Source organism: Bos javanicus, chromosome 3 (genome assembly GCF_032452875.1).
Source record: "Bos javanicus breed banteng chromosome 3, ARS-OSU_banteng_1.0, whole genome shotgun sequence".
Taxonomy (NCBI): domain Eukaryota; kingdom Metazoa; phylum Chordata; class Mammalia; order Artiodactyla; family Bovidae; genus Bos; species Bos javanicus.
The window spans coordinates 80918425-80946243 of record NC_083870.1 but is presented as its reverse complement, the minus strand read 5'-3'; the positions used below and the strand labels follow the sequence as shown (position 1 = coordinate 80946243).

The following is a 27819-nucleotide window of genomic DNA, read 5'->3' as shown; positions in this document are numbered from 1 at the left end:
GCTGTAAAGGAGAACTGGTGCTACAGAATGGATCAGGAGCTAGAGAGCAGCCTAAAGTAACTACAGAGAGGAATACAGGGAGCTCTACCTAATGCAATCCAACTATTTTTGCCTGATACCTTTTTCACTTTCACCTGGCTTTCTTTTCTTGGCCTGGACACATAAGTAGTATAAGCAGAGACTAACAGGACTACCAAGTACAAGACCTTCCACTTATTTTCCTTGTGGCCTTTAAATACTGTCTTCTTTCTTGGACTATTTCTTGGACTTCCCTTTCAATCTACACACTCAGCCTCAGTGACCTCATCCAACCTTATTTTTAAACTACCTAGGTCTGTTACAAGTTATAGTCGGTCGACTGGGTATTTTTATCTATATGTCCTGCAGTATTTGAAGCTCAGATATCTAGACTGAGTTTATCTTTACTTCCTAAACTGTTCCCTCTTTCAGCTGCAGCATCACCCCCTGCCCCCATCTAATCTCTCATATTAGAAATCATGCTATTCTTAAACTTCTTTCTCTTTGACGACATTCAATGAGACACCAAGATTTTTTTAAAAAATTAATAATTATTTTTATTATTATGAATGCCTTTTTATACAGACCTTGAGCTAAGCACCCTACTAAGCCCTTTATATATATTACCTCATCTAATCCTCATAATGGCCCTTAATAATAGCCTTATGGGGGCTCTTATCTATTTCAGAGATGAAGAATCTGAGGCTTGGCATATTTGAAGTATTTACTCATGCTCCATGTGGGCCTCCCTGGTGGCTCAGATCATAAAGAATTATCCTGCAATGCAGGAGACCTGGGTTCAATCCATGGGTCGGGAAGATCCCCTGGAGAAGGGAATGCAACCCACTCCAGTATTCTTGCCTGAAAAATCCCACGGACAGAGGAGCCTGGCAGACAACAGTCCCTGAGGTAGCAAAGAGTCAGACACAACTGAGTGACTAACACTTTCACTTTTTTTTTTTTCACTTTCTCGTGCTTTAAATAACTCACTCCAGTTGCAAAGAATTGAATTCAGATATTTTAACTCCAGATCCTACTCTGTCCACTGCTGGATTCTGCTTCTACTTTATTCCACTGTGTTTCTCTCAGAAAAATCTTATAAGTGCAGCCCCTCTTCCAGCTACAGTTACATGAGTATACATACCTGGGCTCCAAGTAGATGGATCTGCATTGGAATCCTGGGGCCCCTGCCTACTGTGTGACTTTGGACAGGTTACCCTCTCTGCCTTCCATTCCTCATTGGTTAATAAGTGTGTGCTAACTATGTCATGAGTTGATTATAGAGTTTACAAAGAAAAAAGAAAGCTTAGGTAACCCATGTAAAGCTCTATACACTTAAGACCTACGTGAAAGCTTAATCCACTTGTTATTTTTATTATTCTTCTCCATATAAGTCCTTCGAATGCTTTCACTGTCTCAGAAGGCTTCCAGTTGATCTCCCTGACATGATGCCTCTCCATTGTTGTCAGAATTGTTTTTGCAAAAGCTAAGTCTGATCTGATCATCTAATTTCTCTGCCTAGGAGACTCTGATATTCCTTTTCTCTATGGGATTGCCTTTCATGCCATACTTAAGCAGTGACTTAAAATGAAATCAACTTCTTAAAATGGAATGACATCTGTTACCTTTCTCATATATTTCCTGCTACTCTCCCCAAAGTAGCACATCTTTTATTGGCACCAGACTTACTGTTCCATGGGCATGCCAGTCCCTCTGATGCTTTTTGGTCTCCCTCTGTTCCCTGTTTCAGTACTTGCCCCTTATCATCTAGAAGACTGTTACCTGTTCTTCATAGCCCCTCAAGATATTTTCCCCTACATCAAAATCAGTCATCTCCATTCGGAGAAGTCAATGGCACCCCACTCCAGTACTCTTGCCTGGAAGATCCCATGGATGCAGGAGCCTGGAAGGCTGCAGTTCATGAGGTCACTGAGGGTCGGACATGACTGAGCGATTTCCCTTTCACTTTTCACTTCCATGCATTGGAGAAGGAAATGTCAACCCACTCCAGTGTTCTTGCCTGGAGAATCCCAGGGACGGGGGACCCTGGTGGGCTGCCGTCTATGGGGTTGCACAGAGTCGGACACGACTGAACTGACTTAGCAGTAGCAGTCTATGTTGTTAAGAGTATCATATTCATAGTCTTTTTCATGCTGAATTTACAAATTCTGAATTTCAATGACTTTCCCCAGGGAAAAGGCCTTTTTTTGAATAAAAGTCAATCAAATCTGCTGTGCTGTAGAGTATCTGATACATTGTAGGCCCTCAATATATATCACTGAATAAATAAACGGTCGCTAAAAGTGTATTGTTCTTACAGTTTTCACATATTTGTTTTCATCACATTGTCATATAAGCTTAAGATTTTGTTTGGATACCAGGGGCTGTATTATTATCATTATTAACTGAAATGTATTAAACCTTTCCAACATTTTGCTCAATTGCAGTGCTTTAAAAATAGCCACCAATAATTTTTAAAATAAAGGCAAAAGTGAGCACACGGCTCCTGTGTTAAAAACAAGGTAATTATACAGCTCATGATAATTACCTGTGGGCATTGGTAAATACCTGTGGGTATTGGTAAATATGTTGCAGCTTGATAATTGTACTTCACTGCAGGTTCAGATTAGAGTGTTCCTTAAGTTTATCACAGAAGCTGCTATTTAAAGAGTCAGGCTAAAACCTGGAATGAGAGGAACTCTTGGGACGCATAGCAGCATTTCCAAGTCTTTGCAATTTCCATCCATTTCTTTTATGTGACAGTAACAATCAATTCAGTTAAATATTTTAAAATCAACAGATTATATTATTTCCCTGAATTCCTGGAAAACAGTTGAGCCAAAGTAATGAAGGAAGATAGTTAATTTGAAACCTGGACCACTGTTTAACAATGAGTTAGGACTCATTAGTGGCACATGAAATCAATTTAGCATGTCACCCTCCTCCCAGCAATTTTTAAAAAGTGGAATAGAATACAATAAAAAATACTAGAGTATGCTGCTCCATGGAAGGGTATATTGTTCTGTGAAATCTGTTTCAGTTGTATGTATGTGTGTTTACTGGTTTGTAAAGTAAAATACTTTTCCCAGTGAAAGTGAAAGTCATTCAGTCGTGTCCAACTCTTTGCAACCCTATGGACTTTACACTCTGTGGAATTCTACAGGCCAAAATACTGGAATGGGTATCCCTTCTCCAGGGGCTCTTCCCAACCCAGGGATTGAACCCAGGTTTCCCACATATGTGGCTGGATTCCTTACCAGCTGAGCCACAAGGGAAGCCCAAGCCTATTGGAGTGGGAAGCCTATCCCTTCTACAGCAGATCTTCCCGACCCAGGAATCAAACCGGGGTCTCCTACGTTGCAGGCAGATTCTTTACTAACTGAATTATGAGGGAAGCCCTATATTTCCCAGTGTGGGATATATTTCCCTCTGTGGTATACATGTTTCCCACTGGTTTGAGTCAAAAAGGTTTTAAAGTCATCACTGTATAGGACACAGTAATATTGTTCAAGGAGTGGGATCAATTCCATGTAGCCACTTAATAAAATTGGTTTAATAACTTGATAACATTGAATTATGTATCACTCAGGACAAAAAAACCCAATTATATAATTAAAATCCCAAAAGCATAATCAACACCTGCTTCATTCACCAGACTTGGCTTCAGAAAACATATTATTAGTTCAAAAAATAAAACCCGTCTCAAAGGGATGAACATTCACTACTACAGAAATTGTGCACGAGGATTTGTCATAAATTCTGAAGTCAATACCAAAAAAGCATTTAGAAAAATATTTTCAGCCAAGGCAAGAAACTAAAATTAGACCCAGATCACTATTTTCCAGGGCAGCTCCTGATGTTTCTTCCTGCATATTTATCATATTTAATTCTTGTATAATTTTTTTCTCGAGTCCTTATCATATAGAAACTTTTATTATTTCTGTATTCTTAATGCCTTTGTATATATTGCCTAGTACAGAAGAGACATTTTTAAATGTTTGTCAAGAAAACGGTACTCATTTAGATAAATATATGTTCTCAAACTTAATGACTGACTCAAGGTCCGAGTGAATGCTAAGCCTATTCATGTTTCTTGCTCACTTTAAAGGATATACATCTTAAAGTCTCTCAGCTCTTTGGAACAGCACTTGATTGGAGCTTACAACTCATAACTTTTAATCAAAGAAATAAAATTTAGAAATTCCCTGGAGTCCAGTGGTTAGGACTACTCGCTCTCACTGCCAAGGACCTGGGTTCAACAATCCCTGGTTGGGGAACTAAGATCCCACAAGCAATAAAATTTAAAACCAAAATGAGACATTATTTTGATATCAAATTATCATGGATGCAAGCAGGAAAATGAGCACTCTCATACAGTGTTTGTGATGTGGGGAAAACTGAGAAAGGTAGTTGGAAATACATATCAAAAATCTTCATATATCCTAATTTTATTAATGAAGATATACTGCTTCTAGTTCTTTATGGAAAAATCACAGATCTGCAAATATGGACACAGGATATTAATCTCAGTGTGGTGTACAGTAGATAAAGATGTCTACACATGAACATCACCAGATGATCAACACCAAAATCAGATTGATTATGTTCTTTGCAGCCAAAGATGAAGAAGCTCTATACAGTCAGCAAAAACAAGACTGGGAGCTGACTGTGGCTTAGATCATGAACTCCTTATTACCAAATTCAGACTTAAATTGAAGAAAGTAGGGAAAACCACTAGACCATTCAGGTATGACCTAAATCAAATCCCTGATGATTATACTGTGGAAGTGAAAAATAGATTTAAGGGCCTAGATCTGATAGATAGAGTGCCTGATGAACTATGGAATGAGGTTCGTGACATTGTACAGGAGACAGGGATCAAGACCATCCCCATGGAAAAGAAATGCAAAAAAGTAAAATGGCTGTCTGGGGAAGGCTTACAAATAGCTGTGAAAAGTAGAGAAGAGAAAAGCAAAGGAGAAAAGGAAAGATATAAGCATTTGAATGCAGAGTTCCAAAAGAATAGCACGAAGATATAAGAAAGCCTTCCTCAGCGATCAATGCAAAGAAATAGAGGAAAACAACAGAATGGGAAAGACTAGAGATCTCTTCAAGAAAATTAGAGATACCAAGGGAATATTTCTTGCAAAGATGAGCTCGATAAAGGCCAGAAATGGTATGGACCTAACAGAAGCAGAAGATATTAAGAAGAGGTGGCAAGAATACACAGAAGAACTGTACAAAAAAGATCTTCACGACCCAGATAATCATGATGGTGTGATTACTGACCTAGAGCCAGACATCCTGGAATGTGAAGTCAAGTGGGCCTTAGAAAGCATCACTATGAACAAAGCTAGTGAAGGTGATGGAATTCCAGTTGAGCTATTTCAAATCCTGAAAGATGATGCTGTGAAAGTGCTGCACTCAATATGCCAGCGAATTTGGAAAACTCAGCAGTGGCCACAGGACTGGAAAAGGTCAGTTTTCATTCTGATCCCAAAGAAGGGCAATGCCAAAGAATGCTCAAACTACCGCACAATTGCACTCATCTGACATGCTAGTAAAGTAATGCTCAAAATTCTCCAAGCCAGGCTTCAGCAATACATGAACCATGAACTTCCTGATGTTCAAGCTGGTTTTAGAAAAGGCAGAGGAACCAGAGATCAAATGGCCAACATCTGCTGGATCATGGAAAAAGCAAGAGAGTTCCAGAAAAACATCTAGTTCTGCTTTATTGACTATGCCAAAGCCTTTGACTGTGTAGATCACAATACACTGTGGAAAATTCTGAAAGAGATGGGAATACCAGACCACCTGACCTGCCTCTTGGGAAATCTGTATGCAGGTGAGGAAGCAACAGTTAGAACTGGACATGGAACAACAGACTGGTTCCAAATAGGAAAAGGAGTCCGTCAAGGCTGTATATTGTCACCCTGCTTATTTAACTTATATGCAGAGTACATCATGAGAAACGCTGGACTGGAAGAAGCACAAGCTGGAATCAAGATTGCAGGGTGAAATATCAATAACCTCAGATATGCAGATGACACCACCCTTATGGCAGAAAGTGAAGAGGAACTAAAAAGCCTCTTGATGAAAGTGAAAGAGGAGAGTGAAAAAGTTGACTTAAAGCTCAACATTCAGAAAACTAAGATCATGGCATCTGGTCCCGTCACTTCATGGGAAATAGATGGGGAAACAGTGGAAATAGTGTCAGACTTTATTTTTCTGGGCTCCAAAATCACTGCAGATGGTGACTGCAGCCATGAAATTAAAAGACGCTTACTCCTTGGAAGGAAAGTTATGACCAACCTAGATAGCATATTCAAAAGCAGAGACGTTACTTTGCCAACAAAGGTTCATCTAGTCAAGGCTATGGTTTTTCCTGTGGTCATGTATGGATGTGAGAGTTGGACTGTGAAGAAGGCTGAGTGCCGAAGAATTGATGCTTTTGAACTGTGGTGTTGGAGAAGACTCTTGAGAGTCCCTTGGACTGCAAGGAGATCCAACCAGTCCATTCTGAAGGAGATCAGCCCTGGGATTCCTTTGGAAGGAATGATGCCAAAGCTGAAACTCCAGTACTTTGGCCACGTCATGCAAGAGTTGACTCATTGGAAAAGACTCTGATGCTAGGAGGGATTGGGGGCAGGAGGAGAAGGGGACGACAGAGGATGAGATGGCTGGATGGCAATACTGACTTGATGGACGTGAGTCTGAGTGAACTCTGGGAGATGGTGATGGACAGGGAGGCCTGGCGTGCTGCGATTCATGGGGTCGCAAAGAGTTGGACACGACTGAGCGACTGAACTGAACTGATTCAGTGTTTACTTAGTACTTTCACAATATTGGACAACTGCTGCCTCTGTCCAAATCCAAAACATTTTCATCACCCCAAAAGGAAACCTATATCCATTATGCAGTTGCTTCCCATTCCCTGTTCCCTCAACCCCTGGTAACTACCAGCTCCAGTTCTGTCTCTATGGATCTACTTATCAGAATACTTCATATAAATGTAATTATGTAACGTGACCCTTCTTGTCTGGTTTCTTTCATTAAGCACAATGTTTTTGATGTTTACCCACCTTGTAGCAGTACTTGGTTTTTTAAATACAGCTGAGTAATATTCCATTGTGCACATATGCTGGAGAAGGAAATGACAACCTGCTCCAGTATTCTTGCCTGGAGAATCCCAGGGATGGGGGAGCCTGGTGGGCTGCCATCTGTGGGGTCGCACAGAGTCGGACACGATGGAAGCGACTTAGCAGCAGCAGCAGCAGCAGCAGTGCACATATGCTATAATGTATTCATTAGTAGACCTTTTAGGTGGCTTCTACCCTTTGGCTATTGACAATAGTGCTACTAAGAACATGAGTGTAGTGCAGAATCATTTTAATGATACAAGTATTTGTTGGCAGGAATGTTAGCAATTTTGTGATGGAGATATGACAGGTGAGTCTTTTTATGTTACTAAGAGCGTTGGGCTTTAGAATTAAGCAACCTGCCTGTTGCTTCACGTGTAAAGTGAGGAAAATAAAACTTACCTAATTGAATTATTGTGAAGTGGAAATGAAACATTTGTACTTAGACGTTTGTGGGGACACAAGTACTGAACACATAGAATATTTTTTAAAAACCTTTTTTGTTTTCACTTTTTGGTGACATTTACTGAAAATATTTCACCCCAACGCAATAACATTAATGTTATTAAACAGGCTTTGGTGTTGTTTGAGAGTGTATTTGTATGCCATGAACTTAAGATGCACGTTTCTCTTTGCTCACAGTTATTTGGGCTGGTGCCAGTCAAAGGCTCCCCAGTTGTTTGATGTGATAACATCACTTTGACTTAGTTCTAAAATGTTACTCTCCCTCCAAGTTTCAATTAAAATAATGTTCCAAGTAGCGTTTTCTCCAGCCCTCTGCCATAGATCGTCTCCATTTGTCCTTGTTTCGGCACCCCTTTATGCACTGCATATGCCACCATCCAGGTTTTACGTTTTAGGAAATGTACAAAAGAAACGGAGGGACGGGTCAAGCTTGGGCACACGCTTTCTCATAGGTACAGCCAGGAAAATACTTTGCGATCAGGTTTTTCCAAATATAAAAAATTGCCTCCGGAACATCTTTCTTTGTACTCCCTAGAAAACCTCACATTTTATTTTTCACTGAGAATTCTTAATTTCTTTGCCAAATGTGTACACGTTGAGCACGGCGGAAGGGTCACCGTCCGGGGTGAGGAGGGGCCTCCCCGGGTTTGCAGGGGCTGAAGGCGCGTCGTGAGCCCCGGAGCTATCCCAGCGCGGGAGTTTGGAGGGGAGCTCGGGGACAGTTACGGTGTCACGTGGGAAGGCCGCGCGGGGACAGGCGTTTGGGGCTCGAGTGTCCCCGGGGAAGCCGGTGCCAAAGGGCCGCATACCTAGTGTCCAAACCTGGGAGTTCCCTAGGGCTTTACGAGGAGGGGAGCGCGCCAGCCCGCGCCAGCACAGGTGTCCGCGGGGCGGCGCCGAGGCCCTCGCGGGCGGGCGGGAGGGGCGGGCGCTCCAGTGCTCCGGGGCCCGCGGCCCGAGGGGAGGTCCCCGCGAGGTGGTTCTGGGCTCCTCCTCGGCGCTCAGGTTTCCTCTTCCCGCCCGCCGGTTGCTGGCGGCGGCGCCGCCTCCGTCCCCCTTCTCCCTCCCTCCCCGCGGCTGGGCCCGCTCTGCGGCCTCCTCCCGCTCGCTCTCTCCCTTCCCCTCGAGCCTCCGAGGAGCCCGCAGCCGCGGGGCGCCCGGGAAGATGGCGGCGACGGGAGACGGCGGCGGCGAAGGGGGCGCGGCGGCGCCGGGGTCGGGACCGCGCGGGCCGAGCCCCTTCTCCGAGGCGCGCGGCGACGCCCGGGGCCCCGTACCCGCGGCGCTGCACCCGGAGGAGGTCGCCGCGCGGCTGCAGCGGATGCGCCGGGAGCTTAGCAACCGCAGAAAAATCCTGGTGAAGAACCTGCCCCAGGACAGCAGCTGCCAGGTACGGGGACGGGCTGCGAGGCGACGCGTCCCCGGGGGCTCCGGCGCAGCAGCTGCAGAACAGAGCTGCCCCTTAGGTGTCCAGGCTGGTGCCCAGCGTCTGCGAGCGGTCCGGGGGAGGAGGGGTCGTGCAGAGTTACGAGCACCGTCCGTGGCTTTTGCAGAGCCCCCCCGGTTCCTGAGCCCGCGGTCGCCCCTCTAGGGAGGCACGTTAAGAAACTGAGGCTCGGAGAGGCGAAGGGGCTTGTCCAAGGTCACGGGAACCCGGAGCGCTGTCTCTTAAGTCCGGCGGGTTCCAGGATCGTGTGTCTCGGGAAGGGTTTGGGGGAGTAGATGAAGGAGAGTGGCGGTGGGCTGCGGAGCACAGTTTGGGTTGGGAGGGGGCGGAAACCAAGGCTTTGGGAGCAAGTTGAACGGGCGCAGGGTCCCGCAGAGTCCTCGGGACCTGGGTGTGCCATGGGGGCGGGGTCACGGGAGAGCGAGGAGTGAGTTTTGCTGCTGTTGGGAGCACTTGCCCGAGTTTGTATGAAACAACTCTGTACCCTCAGTCTGCTAAGACCCTGGTTATAGAGGTTATCGTAGCGCTCTGGGGAGCCTTGCTGCCGTCTTACTGACTCCGAGAAGGCTTCGAGATAGGTTTCTCTGTGTCTTTGAACCAAATTAACTGTTGCTTTAAGTTCTACATCTAATTGACTTTACCATCACCACCCCCCACCCCGCCCCCGCCTCCTGGATTGCCAAATTAACATGCTCGTTTGCTCATTGTAAGAAAACTGGAAAACACAAAGAAGCGCAACGCAGGGTGGGAGTGGGATAGAAATCACCGGTATGTTTGATATTTAAAGATAACACCGTTAACGTGAAATACTATCTTTTCATGTGTGCCTGCATTTTTTTTTAAACCAAAAAAACCCCGAATTTCTTTTGACTGTTCAGGGTTTCTTAATTGTCTAGATGTTCACGTATATTTAACATTTAGCTAGAATTTCTATATTTTGTGGGGTTGGGGAGGGTGGGCTGTCCTGGTGGTTGCAGATTTGAGGCAATTAGTGTAGCTCCCTCCTATACTGGGATGCATGGTATTCCGTGTGTGTGGTGGGGCGAGGGGGGGGGCGGGAGGAGAGTGCTGCCTATTGATAATTGCAGCGGTTCTTCCATTAGATCCGTTAAATAATGAGACCAGTGCCTCGCTGCTTTGTAATTAGATCTTACATAGCCATTCACAATAAATGTGAGCATGTAACCTTGTAACCCATATGCATGAAGGGGCATTTTGTTTCAAAAAAGCAATGTAAAAAAGTCTCTGTCAGTATTTGTACATCTCATCCCTCTTTCAACTCCTTCCATTATTGTCCACTTCCCCTCAAGCGGGTAATGTTTTGTAATACTGTAAGGACAACTGCAATGGACTGATTTCATTGAAGCAACTTTCCCTTGCCCACGCAAAGAGAGGACAGCAAGTGAGCTCAGAAAGAGGGAGGCTTGGAAAAGGCAGATGGCATTAAAAAAAAAAAAAATTGAAGTAATAGTTTTATGTGTAGGTAATCTAGAAGAGAGAGGAGTGTCTTGATTTCCTTTGTAGAATGTCAGCTATTTTTGCTATCACATTTCTTTGCATTAATTCTAAAAATATTTGAACCATAAATTTTAGACATTTCTATTTTTTCTTTGTTGTTGGTATCTTTCTCATCTCCTGTCTTAAGAGACTTGGAAAAAATATATCAAAGAGTCCAATAAAAGGAATAGTTAATTACTTGTTAGTGATGGAGAGAGGTTTTATGAAAATTACACTGATTTATATTTTTGAGATAGTCTCCCTCTGTTATGAATTTATGTATAATCTCAATTTTAGGATTTTCTGTAAGATAGATGGAATTTGAGCAAACTCTGGGAGAAAGTGAGGGACAGGGAACCCTGGCGTGCTGCAGTTCATGGAATCGCAAAGAACTGGGCTTGACTTAGTGACCCAACAACAACGATAAGGTAGTTAGCATAAATTATCAAATGAAACTGGTATAAGATCTGTATATGTAGATGAATCTTTTACTGACAAGTAAAGTATCTTAAATTTTTATGTTAAGTTAAATTTTTATGCCAGGTTTTTTGAGAACTGAAGAGTTTCATCTGTAAGCAACAAAACAAACCGTTATTAGCACCTGGAATACTGGTTTCCAGACTTGTCCTAGTCTTTATTTTTTGTATGATCATTTCTATAATGAAATATTTTAAGTATTTCTGATAGTGCAGTTTAAAATTTAAACAGGTCAGTGTTAGATTACAGATAACATTTGCTCGAGTAGTGTTTTTTTCTTTTTTCTATTGTCTTCAGTACTTGTACTGTTCCTAGGTTTTCTGATCACAGTCATAACTATCAATGGTCTGTGTTACATAAATAAGTAGAGTAGGCCAAATATGCTAATTTTTAAAAGCAATTAAAAGACACTTTTCTTCAGAATATTTAAAGTGAAGAATTGCTATTTTTACTAGTCCAATAAAATTAACATTTACTTGATCTACTTCTCAAGTTGGACTATTTCCATGAATATGTTCTGTAAATATTTTATGTTTTATTTCCCATAACCATTCTAATTCTGATTTTACCTAGTGGCTGCATTTTACTGTCAACTTTACTAGTGAAGGATTAAGTTTAATTTTATTTTGTATTGTTTAGCCAGTATCACCTAGATAAACTCCTATTTATTCCTTATAAAGTGACTAACATGGTTAAAAAAAGTTAAAAGACTACTTTTTGTCCAGTTTCTAAGTAATGAGATATTTTAAATACCCAAATTCTTGTTCTTTTCTAGGAGAAGCTATGTTGATTCATTCATTTATTTGGTAATATCACATTAAGGATCAAAGTCATTCCTAACTCGAGTTCTCAAACTGTATAGTCATGTTTCTAGAAACTCTGTGTTGGTGATTGATCAGTAGGAGCCCAATGATTTCTTCTTAACATTTTGAAAACGTGGACATTTTCTTAATTAAACATAGTTTCTTAAATCTTACTCATGTTTTGTTTAATTTTTGGTATAAGAGATTTACAATACCATCCCACAGCTATACTCTTCCTATGATTAGAAGACATACAGTGTTATTTTTAAGTTCAAGCTTTTAAAGGTACAAATATCAAATACCTTACAGTAGTAGAAATACTTGCTCTAAAAAAAGGAACACCTTGAGAACTAATGAGTTCTCAAAAGAATAGTTACCACCATCAGTCAGGTGCTGCCTGGTGACCATCATATGCTTTCTGGAGTCCTCCCAGCCCTCTGTGTTCTCATAGCTTCAACTCTGGTTCATATCCGTTTCATTTCTTGCACAAATTTACAACTTTTCTGTTTGTTGCCTACGCTCATTACTGTGCTATCTTCTATATTTTAGCCCATCCTGTTCCACTTCCCTGAGAGAGCGACCCAAAGCACAAATCTGACCATGTCACTCTCCTATTAAAACAACAACAAATCTTTGGCTCCCCATTCCCATTCCCAACACTGATTCTCAAACTTTCCTTCAATTCTCCCTTATTTGTCTCTCTTCTTCAGATTGTAAGGAACAGTGAACCTGAATTAGCCTACTGCAAGAGTGAAATTCCTTTGAAGCTTCATGTCCTGTCTGAAAAATTCACATTGATTTTATGTTCTAGTAAAGTTGGATTTAATATAAAAACAATGACTTAAATTCAGTTAACTTCCCTCCAGATCTTTTTTTCATAAACTTGACACTGAAGGAAGATCCACTGTCTTTATCCTGTGATTTTCCACACTCTGGTATTACCATGGAGTACTCAGACATCACTTGAGAAGCATGACGTACTAGGATAGAAATGTAAGGCTCTAGCTTTTTGTGACTTGGCCCCTGCCTACACTTCTAGTCTCATTTTTTTATTGGTCCTGCCCTGGATTCAACTCTAATTTTTTAAAGCTACCTCAATCCCTGAGTACTCCATCCCACTGTGATAATGATATTTATAGTTATGTCTTTGAATGTATGTGTTGTGGAATGTAATTGTAGTGATTGATTTATTATGACTAATATTTACAATAATTACTATCATTATTTATAATGAATAATAACGATGCTGTGAACACTGGTTCTTATTCACTGTAGCCATTGTGTATATGTGTGTGTCTATATGTGTGAATAGTCTTTTGCAACTCTGACTTTAGAATTTTGATTAGTTAAGGTAGTGCCCTAATACGTGGATTTTTAAATTGTATTTCTATAAATTGTGTATATTTTATGATTAACCTGATTCTGTTTCAGTAGCATTGTTACTAGGGTTTCAAAATGGAGAAACAGTGGTATTTATTTCCTATATTGTTTGAGTTCACTCAGGTTTCTTTCTTACATATCGTATGCGTGTATTTTGTCTTTGTTGTATTTATTTTAAAATCTGAAAGACACTGTGTAATTAGAAAATGTGAAGTACTTGGGCTAATAGCCAGGATTGGTAAATAGAAAAAACACTCTGTTGTCTCACTTTGGATATTAGTAACTGTCATTTCATGGCAAATAGATGGGGGAAAAATGGAAACAGTGAGAGACTTTATTTTCTTGGGCTCCAAGTCACCACTGCAGGTGGTGACTGCAGCCATGAAATTAAAAGACATTTGCTTCTTGAAAGAAAAGCTATGACCAACCTAGACAGCATATTAAAAAGCAGAGACATCACTTTGTCAACAAAAGTCCGTCTAGTCAAAGCTATGGTTTTTCCAGTAGTCATGTATGGATGTGAGAGTTGGACCATAAAGAAAGCTGAGCGGTAGAGAATTGATGCTTTTGAACTGTGGTGTTGGAGAAGACCCTTGAGAGTCCCTTGGACTGCAAGGAGATCCAATCAGTCAATCCTAAAGGAAATCAGTCCTGAATATTCATTGGAAGAACTGATGCTGAAGCTGAAACTCCAATACTTTGGCCACCTGATGTGAAGAACTGACTCATTGGAAAAGACCCTGATGCTGGGAAAGATTGAAGGCAGGAGGAGAAGGGGACGACAGAGGATGGGATGATTGGATGGCATCACCGACTCCATAGACATGAGTTTGAGCAAACTCCAGGAGTTCGTGATAGACAGGAAAACCTGGTGTGCTGCATTCCAGGGGGTCACAAAGAGTCAGAAACAGCCGAGCAACTGAACTGAACTTTGATTTCAAAGTGCTCTATTATGGTAGTCAATTGAGAAGCTTGTTGGTTAATTCATGGAGGCCCATTTGAAAGCATAGCACTTTTTTAGAATAACAAACCACTAAATGTAGGAAACTCTGGTTGATTTTCTCCTTAAATGCTATTTATTCCCACTTTTTTTTTTAATGTTAGAAACCAATAGAGTTTTCTCACATACTTTGTGTTCTTTAACTGTGGGATTTAAAAATATACCTTATTTGTTTTCTTTAACAATATATTCAATAATTATTGCCTCGCTTTAAGCTGGGGCTGTTAATTCATCACTTTTTCCTGACAATAGCAGGATGTTTTTACATTATGATATCATTCTTTTTCTTACTGAGGATGTCATTTTACTTAATTCAAAAGTTACTTTTCTTAGTATAGTGGTTTCTACTACTTAAAAGTTACCTATCACGTTTTCTTTTTTTAGTGTAATCACAACTGACTATATTGTGGGGTTCTATGTATTTCCTGTGTCCCAGTGTAACAAGGACTGAAAGCTGCTAAAAGAATATATTTCTACATTTCTGGGACACCACTGGCTCAGTGAACTTCTAGTCTTGGCAGAAATTCTTAAAAAGTGTTTCAGCAATGCTTATTCTTGCTCTAAAAACACATTTGAGAAGAGGAGTACTTTGTGGTTAGCATCACAATGCTGAGTGTTAAGGAGCAATCTAGAGAAGTTTCAGGTGATTTATAGACCATTCCCTAATTAATGAATGAGTTATGCTTATAAGGTATTTTTGGACTTGCAATGTGTTTTCCCATAGAAGGGATATAGTAGGTGGTATTTAGCTTTGCTGGTTAGCATTTTAACATTTATTTAAGCTATGATGCTTCTAAAGTGTAAGATTACTCTAAATAGTACAATAATATCTGGTTAGCTTTGTGCTGGAGCAGAGACTTCCAGTTTTCAGTCATTGATAGGCGCACCTGTGTCTTATGTGAGATGCTCAAGAAGGGGCTGCATTTAAGGGAACTGTTCTTTAAATAAATAAGATTCAGAAGATCAGGGCAACATTAAATGAGATCAACTCCAATCAAAGGCTGTTGCTGCTAAGAGGTTTACTAACCCCCTGAGTTTTGTCTCTTGATTCTTCTATTTGCACTTACTGTCCCTATATTACAGCCAGTAACCCTTAAGGGTCTCCAGGGCTCATGTCTCATCTGTGGGCAAAAAGCTTTGTGCTTAGCCCAGCTAGAACAGGCTAATGGAAGAATGTTATAATATAAATACAGAAAACCAGATCATCTATAAATTTAAAGATCTATAATTGCTTATTAGAAATCCTGGGTGTGTTTTTACTTCGTTTGCCTAAGAAGCAGTTGCCTTACTCACAGGGGATAGTGTTCAGTGAGGGTTACTGAATGAGAAGTGGGAAGATCAGACGACTTAGAACATGTGTGTGTGTATTATCAATTTTGGCTCATGATTATCTGCAGAAGACCGTCCTTGGTTGCTATACCGAATATCTTCCACTTGTTTCTCCAGACCTTTCTCCACCCTTATCACCTGCTTTGTGTCCTTGGAGGCTGACTGCTGTGGGTTGCACTAACAGGGCTCTCTCATTCTCTGGTTTCTGATTGCATTTGGCCAAACCTCTAGTGGGAGATCAAAGGGTGGAGGAGAGAAAGAGTGAGGCGTTTATTCACCCAGTTCCCTATCTTCCAGATTACCTGGGGCTTGGTTGGTTCCTCTTTCAAAGGTCACAGTTTCTTTCCAATGGGTCTCTACATGCAACCAGAGGTGGCTCAGCTGGTGAAGAATACGCCTGCAATGCGGGAGACCTGGGTTCAGTCCCTGGGTTGGGAAGATCCCCTGGAGAAGCGAATGGCAACCCACTCCAGTATTCTGGCCTGGAGAATTCCATGGACTTGTATAGTCCATGGGGTCACAAGGAGTCAGACACAACTGAGCATCACTTTTATTCAGCTAGGCTACCTGGGTGGTTGTAGTCACTCCCCTTGCCTAATTAGGCCTGGGGGTTGTAGTGGACTGACTGTTGCTAACCATGGGCTTTCTGTGAATTTTTAAAGATAGTCTCTTTCAAAAATTCTCTCCAGCTGCTTAGGTTTTGAGTGTGCCATCTGTTTCTTGCTCAGACCCTGATGCTGTTGCCTACCTTCTCAGTCTCCTTTTTTCTTTTTGTTTTCCCTAATAGCGCCCAGATCTTTCTCTGAGGACCTACCCCTCCCTTATTTAGAGATGTGATTTGACTGGGTTTGCTCTCTGTCCCCATCTGTGCAAGTGACATAACCAATGAACGGAATTCTTCGCTTTTGCCATTGTAAGTGTTTAAAGGATGGGCAATAACCTGGACCTATGCCAGTCAGCACAGGGGAGTCCTTTGGCCATGGTGATTATTTCAGCCTGGTATAATAAAGAAGCTTAGGACTCTGGTTGTTAAGGTAAGTAATTCTTTCTTTGCATGGAATATGAATGCAGAGACTCATTGCTCTGATTCAGCTGACATTATGAGGACAAAGCAGACATCCAAAGGAGAATTGACCTGAAGAGAAAGAAAGAAAGGAAGGAAAAAGAGTAGAGAAGCTGAGCTAGAACCCTGGTCAAACTGTGTCTAAAACTTGACCTACCTTTGAATTTCTTAGTTATATAAGACTCTAACTTCCCTTCTCCTCCTGCCCTCAGTCTTTCCCAGCATATCAGGGTCTTTTTCAATGAGTCAGCTATTCGCATCAGGTGACCAAAGTATTGGGGCTTCAGTATCAGTCCTTCCAAAGAATATTCACAATTGATTTCCTTTAGGATTGACTGGTTTCATCTCCTTGCTGTCTAAGGGACTCTTGAAAGTCTTCTCCAGCACCACAGTTGGAAAGCGTCATTTCTTTGGTGTTCAGCCTTCTTTATGGTCCAACTCTCACATCCATATATGACTACTGGAAAAAGCATAGCTTTGACTATTTGGACCTTTGTTGACAATTTGTTGGCAAAGTGATGTCTCTGCTTTTCAATATGCTATCTAGGTTTGTCATAATGTTTCTTTTTCCAAGTGGATCTTATTACAACCAATAGTATCCTAAATAATACAGAATTTTAATTTAAAAAACATGAAACCTTAGTGGAAAGGATGTCAGAAGACATTTTATCTAACCCTTTTGTTGAATAGTGTGTTAGTTGCTCAGTCTTGTCTTCACAACACCATAAACTGTAGCCCACCAGACTCTTCTGTCCATGGAATTCTCCTGGCAAGAATACTGGAGTGGGTTGCCATGCCCCTCCTCCAAGAGATCTTCCTGACCCAAGGATTGAACTCGAGTCTCCTGCATTGCATGAATACAATTTGCAGGGTCCTAAACACATGGATTCTAGCACATTTTTAACACATTTAGTGTCAAAGAAATCACTTCTTTGTAAGATATCCTGCTCCATCTTCAGACAGCTTTTGTTGTTATAAATGTCTTATTTATATTAAATATATAAAATCTATTTCCCTGAAATTTTGATTTCTTGATCCAACTTTTCTCCTCTAGTAGCATGGAGAAATTATGATATTCTCTTTTTTAACTTATAACCTTGCTTCCTTCAAACCACTCCATTTAGAACATGAGTCTGAGTTGCCTCACCGTCTTGTTTATTTTTCTCTAAACACACACCACTATCATTTTGTTGTTGGATCTCTTAAAATGTGGCACTCAGAGTTGAATATGGTAGTCTAGTTGAAATCTCCTTATCATCCCTCAGCTGGAGCAAAGTCTCTTTTCTCTGAATTTCTATAATAATGATAATAACCTTTGTTTATTGGAGGCCTGCTGTGGTGGCGCAGTGGTAAAGAATTCGACTGCCAGTGCTGGAGATGTGGATTCAATCCCTGGATTGGTAAGGTCCCCTGGAGAAGAAATGGCAACCCACTCCAGTATTCCTGCCTGGACAATCCCGTGGACAGAGGAAACTGGAGGACTACAGTCCATGGGGTTGCAAAAGAGTTGGACAGGACTTAGCAACTAAACAACTGTTGCTAGGCACTGTGCTGCTTTTGCATTATGTTTAATCCTTTTTCCAAGGCTGTAAGATCAGAATTTTTCAATTCTCATTTTATTGATAGGGAAACAGAGGTGCAAAATTAATGTCAAGCAGTCCGTGCAGTCATTCAGCTTATTGGTAGAGTGGAGAAAAGCTAATGTCTTTTTGATTCCAAAGTTTATATTTTTAAGCCGCACTGTGTTATGATTGTAATCCCCATACATACACTGTATCCTAAGTGTTTCAAAGGACAGGGGTTATGTAATATTTACCTTGGTGTCATCAGTGTTTAACCTAGAAGCTGACACATTGTTCCAAGGGAAGTTTAAAACAGAAGGAGACTGCCCACCTCTTTTTTCTAAAATGCTATGCTTCTGTTAATGTGTCTGGCACATGGCAGGCTTTCAGGATTAGTTTGTAAGATGAACACATTTTGCGTTGTAAGATTGCGTTAGCTTTTTTGGCAGTGAACTCCATTCACATATAATTATTCTATCAGTCAACTGTTTATGGCTTGTGAATAGGTTGAAAGCTGTAAACCCTCTCTCCGGAAAAGTTCTAATGACCATGTGCAGGTCCCTCAGTCATGTCAGGGTCTTTGCGACACCATGGACTTATACAGTCCATGGAATTCTCCAGGCCAGAATACTGGAGTGGGTAGCCTTTCCCTTCTCCAGGGGATTTTCCCTACGCAGGGATTGAACCAGGGTCTCCCACATTACAGGCAGATTCTTTACCAACTGAGCCACAAGGGAAGCCCAAGAATACTGGAGTGGGTAGCCTATCCCTTCTCCTGTAGATCTTCCCAACCCAGGAATCAAACCGGGGTCTCCTGCATTGCAGGCGGATTCTTTACCAACTGAGCTATTAGGGAATCCCCTCTAATATTCATAGGCACATAGAAATCTGCATGTAAGTTAAAGGTGCTATGGATCTCTTGCAATTTACCTCTGATCTCATTCTGGGAGATTTTATACCTATATTGAGGAACACCTTCCCACACTGTTATAGTTTTGATCATGTTTTTGGGACTTCACCTGAGTATGGACCGCTTGAACAGGTCCAAAGCTGCTTCTTGAGAAGAGTTTTCAGCAGAAACTTCTGTGGGCCACATTTATGCATAGGTGGCACGGTCCTCTTTCTGGGCAGGAAATAAATCAGGCTTCTTAATTTTCTTTTTAAGAAAGTCACCTATGTCACTTACGTTTGATGTCAGTGTTCGTTGTTCTCTGCTTATGTAGTATTACTAACATTTTACATAGTATGCCTGGCACAGAGTAGATGTTCAGAATTATTTTTCTTAGAGTCTAAGATACTATAATGTATTATTTCCCACTTAACATGTGTGGATGCAAAGGTTTCTTTTCTAAAAACATATCAAGGCTACTCACAGTAACTGTTGCTCTGATAAATTTCTTCTTTGTTAGATTTCTGAGTCCTAACTTATTGTGTGTCCCTAAATTTGTTTTCTAGGCATTTTATGCTTAATTTTGAGCTTATTTACCATCATTATCTTTAGATTTCCTTCATTCCTATGCTTGTACATATGCCTTATGAGTTTGAAGCTTTCTGTTAAACTTTTGTTACCAAAATAGCATTAGAGTTGCATCTGTTTGAGCCTGTATTTGCACATATATTCTTTGCCTCTTTCCTGTCATCACCTTTCACCCAGCCCCACCTCACTTCCTTTGCCCTAGCCAGTTTTTATATCTTTCCTTAACCCACTATAGAGATTATCTGCTTATAGTTCTCAGTTTGCCTTTATTTCCTGAACTTTGAATCTTCTATTACCCTCAAGTTCAGCTGCTTGCTTTTGATTTCTGATTAGTCTCCATCTCTCTGACTTTATATCTTGTTAGTTTTTTGCATCCTGATCTAGAATAGATGTAACAGCAATAAACAAGAACATGTGAATCTGGGAAGTTTTAAATTTTGAAATAATCACAAACTTACAGAGAAGTTGTAAGTACAAAGAACTTATTTTTCCTGAACTGTTTGAGAGAGTACTGACCTACTTTCTATCAACCTGAGGACTTTTATTGTGTATTTCTTACAAATATGGACTTTCTCCAGCATAAACACATTGTTACCATGAAACTTTGTGAAACTACCATGAAAAAGTTGGCTTAAAACTCAACATTTAAAAAAGTCCAGTTCAGTCACTCAGTCGTGTCTGACTCTTTGCGACTCCGTGGACTGCAGCATACCAGGCCTCCTTGTCCATCATCAGCTCCTGGAGTTTACCCAAACTCATGTCCATCGAGTCAGTGATACCATCCAGCCATCTCATCCTCTGCCGTCCCCTTCTCCTCCTGCCCCCAATCCCTCCCAGCATCAGGGTCTTTTCCAATGAGTCAATTCTTCGCATGAGGTGGCCAAAGTATTGGAGTTTCAGCTTCAACATCAGTCCTTCCAATGAACACCCAGGACTGATCTCCTTTAGGATGGACTGGTTGGATTTCCTTGCAGTCCAAGGGACTCTCAAGAGTCTTCTCCAACACCACAGTTCAAAAGCATCAATAATTAGATTAGTTCTGCATAATTAGATTCATGTTATGTAGCCTTGGCAGGAACATCACAGGGTGGTACATGTAGAATTTTCCCATTGTTGGTAAAGTTATCTTGATCCCTCTGACTTTTTAAAAAGTGGTATCTGCTGGGCTTCTGCAAGCAGATTTGTAATTCTGTTTGTAATTAATAAGGATTTTGAGATGACATACTTCAATTAAAACTCAATTAAAACTGGCATACCTCATCTTAGTGTACTTTGCTTTATTAACACTTCACAGATACTACATTTTCTTTACAAATTGAAAGTTTATCAAGCAAGTCTCTCAGCACCATTTTCCCAACAGTATTTGCTCACTTCGTGTCTCTGTAACACATTTTGGCAATTTTTGTAGTACTTCCAACTTTTTCATTGTTACATTTGTGATGATGATCTGTGATCAGTGATCTTTGGTACTACTGCAAAAAGAGTATGATGTGCTAAAGGCTCAGATGATAGCAATTTTTTAGCAAGTTCAGTTCAGTCGCTCAGTCGTGTCCAACTCTTTGCGACCCCATGAACCGCAGCACTCCAGGCCTCCCTATCCATCACCAACTCCCGGAGTCTACCCAAACTCATGTCCATTTAGTCGGTGATGCCATCCAACCATCTCATCCTCTGTCGTCCCCTTCTCCTCCCGCCCGTAATCTTTCCCAGCATCAGGGTCTTTTCTAATGAGGCCAAAGTATTGGAGTTTCAGCTTCAGCATGAGTCCTTCCAATGAACACCCAGGAGTGATCTGCTTTAGGATAGACTGGTTGGATCTCCTTGCAATCCAAGGGACTCTCAAGAGTCTTCTCCAACACCACAGTTCAAAAGCATCAATTCTTGGCACTCAGCTTTCTTTATAGTCCAACTCTCACATCCATACATGACTACTGGAAAAACCATAGCTTTGACTAGACAGACCTTTGTTGGCAAAGTGATGTCTCTGCCTTTTAATATGCTGTCTAGGTTGGTCATAACTTTCCTTCCAAGGAGTAAGCATCTTTTAATTTCATGGCTGCAATCATCATCTGCAGTGATTTTGGAGCCCAAAATAATGAAGTCAGCCACTGTTTCCCCATCTATTTGCCATGAAGAGATGGGACCAGATGCCATGATCTTAGTTTTCTGAATGTGGAGCTTTAAGCCAACTTTTTCACTCTCCACTTCCACTTTCATCAAGAGGCTCTTTAGTTCTTCACTTTCTGCCATAAGGGTGGTGTCATCTGCATATCTGAGGTTATTGATATTTCTCCCTGCAATCTTGATTCCAGCTTGTGCTTCCTCCAGCCCAGTGTTCTCATGATGTACTCTGCATATAAGTTAAATAAGCAGGGTGACAATATACAGCCTTGACGTACTCCTTTTCCTATTTGGAACCAGTCTGTTGTTCCATGTCCAGTTCTAACTGTTGCTTCCTGACCTGCAGGAAGCAGGTTTCTCAAGAGGCAGGTCAGGTGGTCTGGTATTCCCATCTCTTTCAGAATTTTCTCCAGTTAAATATTTTTAAATTATGTGCTTTTTAAAGACAGTGCTACTGCACACTTAATATATGGCAGTATAGTGTAAACATAGCTTTCATATGCACTTTTTTTTGGAAGGCCAAAAAGAAATGTGTCTCACTTTGGATATTCACTTTATTGAGTGATCTGGAACCAAACCTACAGTATCTCTGAGGTATGCCTGTATTCCCTTTCTAGTGTTCAATATATTAATTTATTACTTTATATCAAAAGTAAACTCTTGGTTTCCTATGTTGTTCAGTGAGTTATGCTCCATTACTATCATTACTTAGTTTTATGCCTTAATTGTTTTACATTTGGATAGTGGGAACTTCTTTAAGCTGGCTCCTATTTCCTTTTTTAAATAAACTTTTTATTTTGCAATAATTTTTGATTTACAGAAAGAGTTACAAAGGTAGTACATGGAGTTCCCATATATTCTCTACCCAATTTCCCTAATGTCAAATCTTGTAATCAAGGTAAACTAGTCAAGACTAAGGAAGTAACATTGGTACATTATTATTAACTGAACTATAGACTTGCTTGGATTTCATTTGTTTTTTCACTTATGTCCTTTTCCTGTTGCAGGTTACAATCCAGGGTACCACATTCAGGTATCACATCTCCTTAGTCTCCATTATACACCTGTTTCTTAGTCTTTTCTTTGTTTCTCATGACTTGATAATTTGGTCAGAAATTTTTTAGAACGCCCTTCACCTTGGGTTTGTATAATCATTTTATTATGGGAGAACAGGGTTATGGAATTTGGGGAAGAATTCCACAGAGGTGAAGTCCACTTCTGATCACGTTGTTTGATGGGGTACATGTCATCAGCATGACTTCTACTGGTGATGTTAACCTTGATCACTTATTTAAAATTATGTCTGCTACATCACTTCTTTGTAAAGATTCTCTTTTTTTTTTCCTGTTCACTGTTCTTTGGAAACAAGTCACTAGTTCGGTTCTCACAGTTAAGGAACGGGTCCTTTTTTTTTTTTTTTTTAATAGTTGATTTGCAATGTTATATTAATTTCAAGTGTACAACAGAGTGATTCAGTATTTTTATAGATTATACTGCATTTAAAGTGATGAAATATTAGCTATATTCTAGCTATATTCCCTGTGTCATATATTACATCCTTATATCTTGCTTATTTAATACATGCTGCTTTGTACCTCTTCCTCCCCTACCCCTGTCTCTTGCAGCCTTTCCCCATCTCTCTCCCCCTTGGTAACCACTAGGATGTTCTCTATATCAGTAAATCTGTTTCTGTTTTGTTATATTCATTTCTTTCTTTGTTTTATTTTTTGAATTCCACATGTAAGTGATAACATAGTATTTATCTTTCTCTGTCTAATTTTCACTAAGCATAATACCTTCCAGGTCCAAGTATGTTGTAGCAAATGGCAAAATTTCATTATTTTTAACATTATTTTAAACTAATTATTAATCATTATTTTAAGCTAATATTCCATCGTGTGTACATATACAGTATCTTTTTTACCCTTTTATCTTTTCATGGATGCTTAGGTTGCTTCTATATCTTGTCTTTTGGTCTGATATGCTTTTGACGTGTCCCTGTCGTTCACTGAGCAGTTCCTTTGTTTTTGACACGGTAAGGTGATGTAGCTTGTTACTTTCTGTGCTTTAGCCCAGGGATCTCAGACCCCAGGGCTGTGGGCTGGTACTGCTCTGTGGCCTGTTAGAAACCGGGCCGCACGGCAGGAGGTGAGTGGTGCACAAGCAAGGGAAGCTTTACCTGTGTTTGCAGCTGCTCCGGATCGCTTCCATTACCACCGGAGCTCCGCCTCCTGTTAGATCAGTGGCGGTACTGGATGCTTATAGGACCACAATAAATTTAATGTGCTGTAATCATCCCCAAACCATCCCCACCCCCTGCCTGCTCTGTGGAAAAATTGTCTTCCACGAAACCGGTCCCTGGTGCCAAAAAGATTTGGGACCACTGCTTTCACCCTTGAATCATCCATTTCATTAGGGTTGTGTTCCCCCAAATTTATGTGTTGAAGCCGTAAGTGCCAGTATAGCTGGGGTCTTTGTGGAAGTAAATAAATTTAAAGGAAGTCATAAAGGTGGGGCTTTGGTCTGATAGGATAATTGTCATTGAAGAAAAGACACCAGAAAGCTCTCTTTCTGCTGTGTGCCTCGCCCCCAGCCCTACCCCAATGAGTGCAATCACCAAGGAGAGGCTATGGGAGGACATAGTGAGGAGGTGACCATGTACGCGCCAGGGAGAAGATCTCAGCAGAAGCCAAACCAAGTAGAACTTTGATCTTGGAGTTCTAGCTTTCAGAATTGTGAGGAAGGTAAGTTTCTGTTGCCTGTGATATTTTGTGGTGACAGTCTCAATGACCATTACAAAGCCTAGTTTTTTTTAGGGGAAATGATGTTAAGAAGCCAGGATCTGGGAGCTAGATGTACTCATTGCCTTTGAGATGTCACTGCTGTCAATTGCTCTTAGTAGGCAAAGCTCAAGAATATACTAGCATATGTATCATGTCGGAGAAGGCGATGGCAACCCACTCCAGTACTCTTGCCTGGAAAATCCCATGGATGGAGGAGCTTGGTAGGCTGCAGTCCATGGGGTCGTGAAGAGTCGGACACGACTGAGCGACTCACTTTCACTTTTCACTTTCATGCATTGGAGAGGGAAATGGCAACCCACTCCAGTGTTTTTGCCTGGAGAATCCCAGGGACGGGGAGCCTGGTGGGCTGCCGTCTATGGGGTCGCACAGAGTCAGACACAACTGAAGCAACTTAGGAGCAGCACCAGCATGTATTATGTACACACATACATTTCCACCTTTATCGAGAGTAATGAGTTCACACTGATGTATTAGATTGCAGTCTAACATAATGGATTTCTCGCTAGCTCTCTCCCAATCCATATTTGTTCCTTCTTTTTCTGACAAGGAGATACCTGATGTTCATGGTCCTTAACATATTTACTTATTTGAACAATTCTCCTGTGAGTAAGTAATCTCCCATCACCACTGTGAGGAAACTGTCTCCTCTTCCATGCAGATGCCCGCCTCATCCAATTTAAGCTCCTTCTTCCTGCACTGGGCTGTTCCACTGGCCAGAAGGCCTTCTCACCTTGCTTGAGTTCTTGACACTCTGAGCTGGGTTTCCCTTCTGGGCAAGTCTCCTTCTCACCTTGCTTGAGCTCTGAAACCTGAGGTATTAAATAAGATGTTTTGTGTAAGTATGTTTAAGGGACAGTTGTTGTTTAGTCGTTAAGTCATGTCGGACTCTTTTGTGACCCCATGGACTGTAACCCACCAGTCTCCTCTGTCCGTGAGATTTCCCAGGCAAAATTACTGGAGTGGGTAGCCATTTCCATCTCCAGGGGATCTCCCTGACCCAGGGACTGAACATGCTTCTCCTGCATTGGCAGGCAGGTTCCCTACCACTGAGCCACCAGGGAGGCCCAAGGGTACAGTGGTATCTATTGTTAGTGATTGTTGTGGGCAGAATTTAGAAATAGCCCCCCAAGATTTCTAATCCATGAAACCGTGACTATGTACATAATACATATGCTCGTATATTCTTGAGCTTTGCCTACTAAGGTGTCACATGTGTGATTGTTACATACATGACAGAAGAGAATTTTTGCAGATCTAATTAAGGTTATTACTCAGTTGATTTGGGATTATCAAAAGGGAGATTATCCAGGTGAGACATATCTGACTATACTAGTCCTTTGAAAGCAAAATTTTCTCCAGCTGTTAGCAGAGGGAGAAGTCAGATGATTTGAAGCACAGGAAGGATTTGATGCACTGTTGCTGGGTTTGAAGATGGAGGGGTCCACATACAAGGATTTTAGAGCCGTCTCTAGATGCTGAGTGTGGTCCCCAACTGACAACCAGCAAGAAAATGGGGACTTCAGTTCAACAACTGCAAGAAACTGAATTCTGCTAACTGACTTCATGAGTGGAAGTGCATTCTTCCTTAGAGCTTCCAGATAAGAGCTCAGCCTGCCTAAGACCTTGATTTTGGCCTTGAGAGACCCTGAGAATTCATTTGAGCTTGCCAGAACTTTTGACCTACAGTACTGAGAGATAACAAATGGGGGTTATTTTTAAACAATTTAATTTTTGATAATTAGTCATACATCCAGGTGATGTTTGAAAAGAAAAACACGTGTGTCAGAGAAGAGGAGATTGTAGTTTCTGTCTGGCTTTTATTTGGGAAAATAAAGAAATTTTCTTTGGTTATCTAAATCTATTAGATTTAACAAATCTATCTACATTTTCTTTGGTTATCTAAATCTATCTATTGGGGATGTCTGTAAGCAAGAACTGCTCATGGAGAACCTCTTATTGCTGCTGCTGCTGCTAAGTCGCTACAGTCGTGTCCAACTCTCTGCGACCCCATAGATGGCAGCCCACCAGGCTCCCCCAACCCTGGGATTCTCAAGGCAAGAATACTGGAGTGGGTTGCCATTTCCTTCTCCAATGCATGAAAGTGAAAAGTGAACATGAAGTCACTCAGTTGTGTCCGACTCCTAGCGACCCCATGGACTGCAGCCTACCAGGCTCCTCCGTCCATGGGATTTTCCAGGCAAGAGTACTGGAGTGGGGTGCCATTGCCTTCTCTGCCTCTTATTGCTAGACATATAATATTAATTAATTTGAGGTATGTTAATATTTTCTTTTAAAGAAGTAAGTTATGTATTAGATTAGTGTAAAGAGAGTAATTTTTTGAGCACTTTATTTTTTCTTTTTGCTCAGAACTTTTTTTAAATGGAATACAACTGCTTTACAATGTTGTGTTAGTTTTTGTTGCACGCTCAAGTAAATCAGCCATATGCATACCTATATCCCCTCTTGGACTTCCCTTCCAGTGCCCCCCACCCAGCCGCTGCCTCAGGTGCATCTAACTGAGCTTTCTGAGCTTTATAGCAGCTTCCAACTAGGTGGTAGTATATATATGTCAATCTCAATCTCCCAATTCGTCCCACCCCCACTCTTTCCCTTATGTCCATATATCTGGGTCTCTATTCCTGGCTTGGAAATAGGTTCATCTGTACCATTTTTCTATATTCCACACATATGCATTAAAACACAGTATTTGTTTTTCTGACTTCACTCTATATGACAGACTCTAGGCTCATCCATGTCTTTACAAATGACCCTATTTTGTTCCTTTTAGTGACTGAGTAATGACTCAGACAGTAAAGAATCTGCAATACAGGAGACCTGGATTTGATCCCTGGGTTGGGAAGATCCCCTGGTGAAGGGAATGGCAACCCACTCCAGTATTCTTGCCTGGAAAATTCCATGGTCAGAGATGCCTGGGGGACTACAGTCCATGGGGTTGCAGAGTTGGACACAACTGAGCGACTAACACACACTCAATATTCCGTTGTATATATGTACCACACCTTATTTATCTATTCATCTGTCATTGGACATTTAGGTTGATTCCTTGTCCTGCCTGTTGTGACTAGTGCGGCAGTGAACATCGGGGTGCATGTGTCCTTTTGAATTATGATTTTCTCAGGGTATATGCCCAGTAGTGGGATTGCTGGGTCATACGGTAGTGCTGTGTTTAGCTTTTCAAGGAACCTCCAAACTGTTCTCCACAGTGGCTATATCAGC

General features: G+C 41.2%; 1 protein-coding gene across 2 annotated transcripts in view; it reads left to right on the top strand.

The window, feature by feature from the left end:
* Nucleotides 1-8581: 8581 nt before the first annotated feature.
* RAVER2 (ribonucleoprotein, PTB binding 2) overlaps nt 8582-27819 on the top strand; it is a 137350-nt gene continuing 118112 nt past the window's right edge. Inside the window, exon 1 of one of the 2 annotated variants that reach the window (XM_061411726.1) lies at nt 8582-9012. In XM_061411726.1, coding sequence (XP_061267710.1) covers nt 8788-9012 — 225 coding nt within the window. In that variant the 5' untranslated portion in view covers nt 8582-8787. The remainder of the gene's footprint in view (nt 9013-27819) is intronic. The other variant, XM_061411725.1, reaches the window with a different exon arrangement.